Source organism: Eimeria acervulina, genomic scaffold (genome assembly GCF_000499425.1).
Source record: "Eimeria acervulina Houghton genomic scaffold, Eah_scaff234, whole genome shotgun sequence".
Lineage (NCBI taxonomy): Eukaryota > Apicomplexa > Conoidasida > Eucoccidiorida > Eimeriidae > Eimeria > Eimeria acervulina.
Genome location: NW_013549994.1, coordinates 1 through 10414, shown reverse-complemented (window position 1 = coordinate 10414; position 10414 = coordinate 1). Strand labels below are relative to the sequence as shown.

General features: G+C 50.2%; 3 protein-coding genes across 3 annotated transcripts; 1 reads left to right on the top strand and 2 right to left on the bottom strand.

Annotated features, from left to right (window-relative positions):
* Positions 1–541: 541 nt before the first annotated feature.
* EAH_00027330 (hypothetical protein, conserved) lies at positions 542–1471 on the bottom strand (the record flags this gene model as incomplete). The annotated part of the gene is made up of 1 exon (XM_013396413.1): positions 542–1471. One exon carries the CDS (start codon positions 1469–1471, stop codon positions 542–544), a length of 930 nt encoding a protein of 309 aa, XP_013251867.1.
* Positions 1472–2658: 1187 nt separating this feature from the next.
* EAH_00027320 (high mobility group (HMG) box domain-containing protein, putative) lies at positions 2659–8859 on the top strand (the record flags this gene model as incomplete). Its single annotated transcript, XM_013396412.1, has 9 exons — positions 2659–2696; positions 2966–3368; positions 4332–4350; positions 4627–5385; positions 6431–6570; positions 6938–7059; positions 7554–7674; positions 7858–7962; positions 8164–8859. 9 exons carry the CDS (start codon positions 2659–2661, stop codon positions 8857–8859), a joined length of 2403 nt encoding a protein of 800 aa, XP_013251866.1.
* Positions 8860–10108: 1249 nt separating this feature from the next.
* Positions 10109–10414, bottom strand: EAH_00027310 (polyubiquitin, putative; the record flags this gene model as incomplete). Its single annotated transcript, XM_013396411.1, has 1 exon — positions 10109–10414. A coding segment is annotated over one exon (306 nt), but the record flags the coding sequence as incomplete, so codon positions are not given.

Sequence of the window (10414 nt, the reverse complement as noted above, 5' to 3'; positions counted from 1 at the left end):
ATATATATATATATATATATATATATATACGTATATATATAATATATATATTATATATATATACATTTGTATCTTGCGAGGGACGAGACCTGACTCATCTGCGGTGGCGAACCCAACATATAATATATATAATATATAATTATATATATAATATAATATATTAATCTATAATAATATATATAATATAATATAATATATATTGTATATATAATATATATATACTAATATATATATATATATATATATATATATTATATCCTACATAATTGCTATATTTATATCTACGTATATTTATTTGGTTTGTACGGCCGTCAGCTTTTTGTGTGAATCCCTTTGGCTGTTTGGCTGCACATATTACTCAACTCAACCCTCAGGGTTTAGGGTTTAGGGTTTAGGGTTTAGGGTTTGTATGGGCGCAAAAGAGCCTAGACTGAAAGCACTGCGCTGTTCGAAATAACCTGCTGCTGCCTGCAGCACTAATGTGCTGCAGCAGCAACTGCAGCAGCTGCTGCGGGAGCGGCAGGTGCATCAGCAGCAGCATTTACATTGCTGCTGCTTCTGCTGCTGCTGTTACTGCTGGAATTGCTGCTCTTGCAGCTGTTCTTTCAGTGTACTGCCGCGATAGCTGGCGCTGCTGCTGCGCGCGCTGCAGCTGCTGCTGTTGCTGCTGCTGCTGCAGTGATTGAAGAGACGCCAACGAGTCCGTGGAGTTCGCCGCAGCAAAATAGCGGCGATGTTTCGGCTCGCCCACGACGCTGCTGCGTCTCTGCTGCTGCTTCTGCTGCTGCTGCTGCTGCTGCTGCTGCTGCGCTTCGATGCTGCGAGACCAGAGCATTCGGGACTGTCGGCGCATTAAACCCAACGCCGCATCGTCTTGCTCCAGTGTCTGCGCCAGCACAGAACCACTCAACTCTTCATCTTGCTGCTGCTGCTGCTGCTGCTGCTGCTGCTGGCGCTGCTCTTGCAGCAGCTGCTGCTGCCGTTCTTGCAGCTGCTGGTGCTGCTGTTGCCGCTGCTGCTGCTGTTCCGGCTCCCGGTACTGTAGCGGCTGTGCCTGTTGATCCTGCAGTAGTTGTTGCTGCTGCTGCAGCTGCAGCAGGTGTCTTTGCTGCTGCTGCGCCTTGAGCTCGTTGAGCTGCAGCTGCTGCCGAATGATATCGTAGGACGTGAGGCTGTCGCTGTCGTGCAGATCCGTGTGCCTCCGCCTCTGCTGCTGCTGCTGCTTCTGCTGCTGCTGCTGCTGCTGCTGCTGCTGCTGCTGCTGCTGGGTTTCGTCTAGGCTCCGCGACCACATAAGCCGCGATCTGCTGCGCAGCATAGCCAGGGCCCTGGGGCTCTCCTCCAACAGCTCTTCTAGCATCAACTGCTGCTGCTGCTGCTGCTGCTGCGGGTCATCATCATCAGCAGCAGCAGGAGACGCAGGAGGGCTGTCTTCCCAGCTGTCCGTGCGTTGTTGCTGTACTCGCCTCATTTTGCTGCTGTTGTTGCTGCTGCTGGTGCTGTTCCTTCTGCTGTCGTTGCTGCTGCTGTTGCTGGAGCTGTTGCTGCTGCTGCTGCTGCTGTTGCGCTGCTTGCTGCCGACTGAACTTTACGGAGCCGTTGTTGGCGTTGTCGTTGCTGCAGCAGTTGCTGTTCTGCTGCTGCTGCTGCTGTTGCAGCCCTAAGAAAGGCTTCTCTCTGCTGCCGATATCTGTGCGCAGCGGTCGAGTCCGCTCACCCTTAGTCAGCTGCGGCTGTAGCTGCTGCTGTTGCTGCTGCTGCTGTTGCTGCTGCTTCAGGTGCAGCTGGTGCAGGCTCCGTTGCTGCTGCTGCCTCAGTTGTCCTAACCGTTGCTGATCACGCTGCTGCTGCTGCTGCTCCGGCGCCTACTGCTGCTGCTGCTGGCCTAGGGACCCGCTGTTGAGTCAATGGCTGCTGCTGCTGCTGCTGCTGTTGCTGCTGCTGCTGCTGAAGCCGTTCTTGCTATAGAAAAATACAAAAATAGGAATACCTGTACATATTTGAAGGAAATAATTGGTTTGTGCTACCTGTCTGTCTCGAGCAGCAGCAGCAACTGCTGCTGCTGCTGCTGCTGCTGCTGCTGCGCGGCTGCTGTCGCAGCATCGACGGTAGTCGGGCGTTAGCAGCAGTAGCAGCTGCTGCTGCTGAGAAGCTGCAATTCTTTTTCTAGATCGGTTTTCTTCTGTTGCTGCTGCTGTTGTGTCTTGTGCATTTCTGCTGCTTCTGCTGCAGCAGCAGCAGCAGCAGCGCCGAGGCCCCACCCGCTGCAGCAATCGGCAGCCCTCTCGGTCTCCTGACTGCCTCTTCTTGCTGTTGCTGCTGCTGCTGCTGCATTGTAGCAGCAACAAGCAAACGCCAACAGCAACAGCAGCGCTACCACCCAGCAAGACCCAGCAGCAGCAGCAGCAGAACAGCACAATCCCCAACAGCAGCAGCAGCAACAGCAGCACAGAAGCCAGCAGCGGCGGCAGCAGCAACAAATCAGACCGCAGCAGCAGCACAAACCGCAGCAGCAGTAGCAGCAACACGAGCCCCAACAGCATCAGCTGCGCAAACCCGAGCAGCAGCAGCAGCAGCAACACGACCCCCAGCAGCAGCAGCTGCGGAAAGCGTAGCAGCAGCAGAAGATATCTCAGCAGAAGCTGCTGCCTCTCTACGATGGTGGAGCCGGACTACTCGCAGCTCATTGTACCCCGGTAAGCAGTCCTGCTGCTGCTGCTGCTACTGCTACTGCTGCTGCTGCTGCTGGGCGTGCTGCTGCTGCTGTTACTGCTGCTCTTTTACTGCTGCTGCAGTGTTGCTGATCTCGCTGTTGTAGTTTGCTGCTGCAGCGGGGAGGTTTACATCGTCTGCTGCAGTTCTGGCTGCTTGATGTTTGCTGCTGGAGCCACTTCTGCATTTCTTTGTGCCTCCTCTGCTGCTGCTGCTGTTGTTGCTGCTGCTGTTGTTGCTGTTGCTGTTTCAGCTACGACCCTGCAACAGATGTTGCGCAGGAGCGGCCAAGGAAGCGGAGAGCAGCAGCGCAGGCAGCAGCAGCAGCAGCAGAGACAGAGCGGCACTCAGATGCAACGACAGACGAAGAAGAGGAGCAGCAGCAGCAGCAGCAGCAGCAGGTGGAAGCCCCTGCAGCAATAGACCCTCTGGAATGGGCAAAAAGCCTCTTCGGTGAATCTGCTGCAGCAGCAGCAGCACCAGGAGCAGCATCTGCAGCAGCAGCAGCAGATGCAACAGCTTCAGACAGGCCAGCTGCAGCCGGCGACCGCAGCAGCAGCAGCAGCAGCAGCAGCAGCAGCAGCAGCAGCGCAGCAGTGCAGCGACTCTCACTTCCTTCCTGTGCTGCGGCTTTGAATTTTCGAATTCCCGCATTCGTCAGTCAACGAAGCAGCAGAGAGGTGCGGGGACTGTCTAGCTGCTGCTGCTGCTGCTGCTGCTGCTGTTGGACTTGTTGCTGCTGCTCCTGTGCCTGCCGCTGCTGCTGCGTTGCGGCTGCTGCTCCTGCTGCTGGGTTTTTTTGATGCGTATTTCGTCGTTTTTGCTTCTGTTGCTGCTGCTGCTGTTACTGTTTTAGTCGTTGCTACGGTTTTTTGTTGTTGCTGCTGCTCTTGCTGCGCTTGTCGCTGCTGCTGCCGCTGCGTTTGTTGGTGTTGGTGTTGCTGCGTTCGTCAGTGCGGATGCAGGTTTAGTTAGCTCTTTCGTCTTGCTGTTGCTGCTGCTATATGGCGGCTTACTGCTGATACTAATGTTGCTGCTGCTGTTGCTGCTGCTGCTGCTGCAGGCTGCGTCGTTGCTGCGCCTGCAGCGGAGCGAGCTGAAAGAAGATTTTATGGGGAAGCACAGAGCAGCTCTCCGGTCGAAAGCCAAAGCAGCAATTCATCCCTAAATGCAGCAGCAGCAGCAACAACAACAACAACAGCAGCAGCAACATCAGCAGCAGCAACATCAGCAGCAGCAACAGCAGCATGCTGAGCCGTCTGCATGCGAAGCTACGAGCTGTAGAGCTGCAGCAGCAGCTCTTCACTCCTGTAGCCATAGATTATGCAGAGGCGGCAGCAGCAGCAGCATCTGCTGCTGCTGTTGTTGCTGCTGGTGCTGCAGCATGTTTGCTGAGGCAGCAGATGCCAGCCTATAATAATAGAGGAGGATTTTATTAATTTATTTTGGTTTTAGGACAACAAACGAATAATCGTTGGTCGTTTTATACATTTTATTATTTATTTGTTTTTATTTGTCTAATTCTGTCTACTCAGTAGCTCCCTAGAAGGCCCTCCGGGGGATGCTAGGGTTTAGGGTTTAGGGTTTAGGGTTTAGGGTTTAGGGTTTAGGGTTTGTAGGAGCTTGTGTGCGGGTTGGGTAGGGCTAGCAGAAGTATATAACTAGGGGGAGATTGTCTTAGATAAAGAAGATATAGAAGAGAGAAAATAGTTTAGGCTGTACATACACCCGAATAGGCAGCAGCTAGGGGGCGGTGAGTGTGTTTATAGAGTTGGTTGTGTGGCTGCAGATCTGATTGTATGTCTGCTGCGTCTTTGTTTCTTTTTCTTCCCTTTCTCTTTTTAATATTATTTATCGTTTATTTATCATCTACGCTCTCTATTTACACTGCTTGCTGCTGCCTTTGCTCTGCAGCAGCAGCAGCAGCAGCGGCAGCAGCAGCAACAGCAGCAGCGCACACCCTCATCCTCATTAGCAGCAGCAGCAGCAAATTCAGAGGCGCAGTTTATAACGGAAGTCTGCAGACGGTTAATAATAATATAATTAATAAAATGGGAGACAAATTTGCTGCAGGAGACACTCAGCACAACCCCCATCCCTCTGCTGCTGCTGCTGCTGCAGCTGCTTCAGGGCTCACCACAGCAGCACAGCAGCAAGAGAAACTTGCAGCAGCAACAACAGACACAGCAACGAAGGAGACCCCAGCAGAAGGAGCACACACAGTGGCAGCAGCAGCAGCTGCTGCAGCAGCAACCGAAGCCGAGACAGGGAAGTCGGACGGCAAGAAGCATGATGTAGAAGACATGCAGCAGCAGCAGCAGCGACGCAGCAGCAAACGCAGTGACGGCGCATGCGTAGAGACCAGCTCACACAGCAGCAACAGCAGCAACAGCAGCAGCAGCAGCAATAGTGCAGCAACTGCTGAAGAAGCTGCAGCAGCTGCAGGTGCAGCTGAAGGTTCCCCAGCAGCAGCGGAACCGAACGCGACTTCTCCTGGCAGCGGCAACAGCAGCAACAACAGCAGCACCAGCGACAGTAGCAGCAGCAGCAGCAGCAACAGCAACAGCAGCAGCAACAGCAGCAGCAGCAGCAGCAGCAACAGCAGCAGCAGCAGCAACAGCAGCAGCAGCAGCAGTTTGGGGTTGGAGGCGAAGCAGCGTGCTCGGTTGAAGCGTCAGTTTGTGAGGACTCCGTGGCTGGATATAAACAAAGCCCCGTCGTGGCCACCCATTAAAAAGAATAAGGCGAGCAGCAGCAGCACAAACTGCTCTTTTCTTTGTTTTGTTTGTCGTTCTTTGTTCCGTCTCTGTTTCCTTCTCTCTCTCTCTCTCTCTCTATATATATATATATATATATATATCTATATATATAGATATAGGCATATGTATATAGATAGATATATTTGTATGTTGGTTTTCATGTTTGTTTGTTTTTTCTTTTTTTGTTTCTTTTTATGCATTTACTACGGTTCATTATTTTTGTTTTGTTTGTTTGTCTGCTCGTTTGTCTGTGTGTTTTGTTTGTTTTGTTTATTTGCTGTTGATATTCTTTTTATTTATTTATTTATTTATTTATTTATTTATTTATTTATTTATTTATTTATTTATTTTGTTTATTTATTTATTTTATTTTTATTTTCAGTTTTTGGACAGCGATTGGAAAATTGTGGACTTCCGGCCGCAGACGCCCGAGACGAAGCGAAGCAGGTGATGCTCTTCTTTGTTTGTTTGTTTGTTTGTTTCTTTGTTTGTTTGTTTGTTTGCAATTAGTTAATTACTTTATTCTGTCAGTATGTATATACACGTATATATATCTACATATATATATATATATATATTTGCTTTATTGAGTTGTTTGTTTGTTTTTTTGTTTGTTTGTTTACTGCGCCTCCAGACTTTTTCTGAACTCTCTCTGTTATTTATGCGAAGGAGTTATCACAAAGAAAAGCACTCTCGGCAGGAAGGCAGGTACCGTTCTGCTGCAATTGCTGCTGCTGCTTCTTCCGTTGCTGCTGCTGCTGCTGCTGTTGTTGTGCATGTATATATATATATATATATATAGTGGTATTTGTATTTGATTGTTGTATTATGCTGCGTGAGTCGATCGTTTCGTTTGTCTCTTGCGTTTGTGCGTGGCTTTCGTATAGAAGATATATCTGGGTGTGTTTTTGTTGCTGCTGTTGCTGCTGCTGCTGCTGCTGCTGTTTGTGTAATTGCAGGTTTGGGTTTATTTTGTTCTAAGAGTGATGGCTTTGCGAAGGGCGCGGTGATCACTGAATTTGTTGGTTGGTTGGTGGACAGAGAGCAGGCAGAACAACTCCGCAACAAACGAAGGGCCTCCCACATCGTCGCTGTTCAGGTATATCATACCAACTTCTAAACATCTAGCACCTCCTGCTGCTGCACTTGCTGCTGCTGCACTTGCTGCTGCTGCACTTGCTGAAGGATGGGTTTATTTATTCACCAAATAAATAAAAAAGATTTCGTGTCTATGAATGCTTTGCATGCAACGGCTGGCCATATTTTTTGCATTGAGTTGAACTATGAAAGCATAAAAATTGTTTTTTTAGTATTAACAATTATAAATAATAACATAACCAACTCAAGTTAATTAGTGAGGCGATCGCTTTAATTAATGCATATACATGCATAAATACAAATATATAAATATATACATATATATATTTATATTTATACTGATATATGAATTGCTTTGTGGTGCTTAGAAGGGCTTTCTGTACATCGATGGAGTGAAGGAGCCGTACTACGGCACTGGGGGCGCCAGCTTCGCAAACGACGGCAGCGAATTTCTCGGAGGCCCCGGAAATAACTCCATTTTCTACCATTGGTGTGCATTGCTCTCACTCGCACTCTTTGCTTCTGCTGCTGCTGCTCGTGCTGCTACTGTTGCTACTTGTGCTGCTACTGTTGCTGCTTGTGCTGCTACTGTTGCTGCTTGTGCTGCTCCTGTTGTTGCTGCTCCTGTTGTTGCTGCTGCAGCTGTTTTCTGGCGCTGATGCGGTGCAGTGCGCATGTCCGCCGCAAACCCTAGGGCGGGAGTTGTCGCTGTCTGTCTGTTGTTTGTTACTATATATATATATATATATCTTTTTGGCTGTTATCTCCTACCTATTTCTGCTCCATTCCTTTTCTTTTTGTTTTTCTGTCTATCTCTTCGTGTATATCACCTCCTTAAAGGCTGCGCTTCGTTTGTCGTTGTTCAGTCGGGAGCTTCTCTTTTGTCTGTTCTCGCTGCCGTTTCATTGCATTTCTCCTCTGCTAGCCACGCCTTACATCCCCTTTTTTGCTGCTGTTGCTGCTGCTGCTGGTGCTGTTGTTTAGGTTCGATGAGGAGTTGGGGCGGACTCGCGTCTTTTTGAGGGCCACGCGAGATATTGCAAATGGCGAAGAAATTTTCGTCCCCTATGACAAAACCTACTGGCAAGACAACTTCGAAGAACAGGTCAGTACACCGACATCAATTGCCGCTGCTGCTTTTGCTGCTGCTTTTGCTGCTGCTTTTGCTGCTGCTCTTGCTGCTGCTGCTGCTGCAACGGGTCCAGCACCTAGTAGTAATGGTGATAGACAGCGCCGTCTCCTGCATCATTAAAATACTGTGTGCTGTGCTGCTGTTTACTCTACTTAGGAGGAGAACTGCCCCGACGCATTTCGAAAGAAGAAGATCGAGCAGCTGCAGCGCAAATACAAAGACTTCACCATTACCTCCATGGAAGATCTCAAAGCGAGACAGGTGCCTCAGCATCAACACCCACCTCCTCTTTTTTTCGCCTCAACTACCTGCTGCTGCTGCTGCTGCTGTGATCTCACCCGCTGCGGCCTTTTTGCTGTGCAGCATCAGCTGTTTTTGCGGTGTACGCGTTAGATGTTTTTGCTTGTTTTTGCTTTATCTCCGTGTCCGTCATTCTGTATGTTGCTGCTGCTGTTGCTGCAGGCGCTTTTGGAGCAGCAGCGTCGCGCGAAGCAAGAGAAGGTGAAGGCAGGGAAGAAGAAGCCGCCGAAGCCAAATGTAAAGAGGCCGTTGTCTGCTTTTATGCGGTTTTCAGTGGGCAGGCGGCGGGAGTTGGTGGCGGCAAACCCCGAACTGAGGCATCCGAAGTGCTTCAAGGAGATCGCCCAACGCATTTCGCACGAGTGGAAAGAACTCGGCGCACAGAAGAAACAAGAATTCGAACAGCAAGCCGCAGCGGACTTTAACAAATACAAACAGAAAGTACGCGAGTGGAGAGCCAAGCACGCACCCAAATCCAAAAGAAAACAGAAGAAAAACGCCAAAGCCCGCAACAGTCAGCCAGCTCCTGCTACACCGGCTCACGGAGCGGAAAGTGCTGCTGATGAGGCCGAAACGGATGCAAAAGCTGAACGTCTTCATACTGAAGCTGCTGCTGAAGCTGTTGGTGGGGAGAAGACAGGAGCGAACGAACTGCATCAGCGAGACGTGAAAACGCAGAGCCAAGAACCCAACGCTGCAAATGCTGCGACAGACGTGCCTGAAAGCACAGTGGACAGTAGCAGCAACAGCAGACAGTCCTCAGTTCCTGAAGCCCCCGATGCAACAGGTGCTAACAGATTTGAGGACAAGAAAGAGGCGCCTGCTGCAGCAATAGAGTGCGCCTCGACGACAGGGTAGTAACCTTCAGCGTGTTAATCTGCACTGCAGCAGCAGGGTAGCAGCTGGCAGCCTCCCGCCTCCGCACACCTGATTACGCCAGTCGCAAATTCGTGGAGGCCCCAGGAGCTTACCCCCCTATGCAAACTCACACTTTTCACGAGTGAAGGCTGCCGCTCCTCTAACGCGGTTTCCCCGCTGCGATGAAGGACAGACGCAACGAGAGCCTGTTGCATGCGGGGATCGAGTACTGCAGCTTCAACATGGCGCAGTACACAGCTAAACGACTCAGCTGTAGGGGATTTGGGAAGCAGGGCACGTTGGCTTCATCGCCATCCTCTGTTCGTGCCAATGCGCAACAGAAATGTTTGAGACTCAGTGGAGTGCGCTCGCTGCTGTCGCGCAGCCTCAAACACCTAAACAACAAAGGGTGATGGACTATGCGATGGACTATTTGGGGCGGGACCATACATGACTTTGTTTCAAGTCGTAGCTAGCATGTGGGGGCAACGAATGTTGCGTCTAGTTATGTATCTCGCTGGCTGTCCCTATAGAAGACAACGCCTGTAGCTGTTGCTGTTTGCGAGAGTCGCGACCGCCCTGACACCAAACGCTCGGCTACCAGCCGATTCGGTCAGCCACGAGCAAGGTTAGCTCTCCACGCGATGTGTTGTTCACTGGAGCGTTGCAGAACTACGAACTACTATGTCGTGGCACACCGCGTGCTCATTAAACAACGAGTTTAGATGCGGAGTGCCACCACCATTTATGCTACTACTACAACTACCACTGTACGGGGCAACGGCAGCTCGGAACTAAAGCCGTCACTTCCTAAATTGACGGCTTGAACTGCAGATGGGATGAACGTAGCACTCTCGCGGTTCACCTGCGATTAAGCGATGAGCTTATTCCCCACTTGCCCTCCTACCGTCACCCACTCTAACGTGGCATCCCTGGTCTGCTATGTGCCTGTGTGTCATGCGGATCGCCGTACAATGAGGCTCCGAGACGGCCTACGCTACAAAACCTAACGACGATAAATCTACAAATCAAGTCAACTGGCAAAATATTTCCCACCTGCTATGTGTCAACAGCAGCTGCAGATGCTGCAACTGTTGACAAGTTTAAAAAAACCTGTCTACGCGGTAGCAAACGTAATCCACCAAGTCCGAACGTATCCACATCGAATGTGAACACCGACTCGGCGGAAAGTCAAAAGCCAAAAACTCGAGCAATTTTGCTCCCTAAACTAAGATGCAGCTTGCACCACTCAGCAGCCACCTCTCAAGCGCAGCACCAAGTGAAGGGTTGACTCTTTCTGAATGTTATAATCAGACAGCGTCCTCCCATCTTCCAGCTGCTTGCCGGCAAAAATAAGACGCTGCTGATCAGGAGGAATTCCCTCCTTGTCCTGAATCTTTGCCTTCACGTTCTCGATAGTGTCTGATGGCTCAACATCAAGAGTGATCGTCTTGCCAGTCAGAGTCTTCACAAAGATTTGCATGCCGCCTCTCAGGCGCAGCACCAAGTGAAGGGTTGACTCTTTCTGAATGTTATAATCAGACAGCGTCCTCCC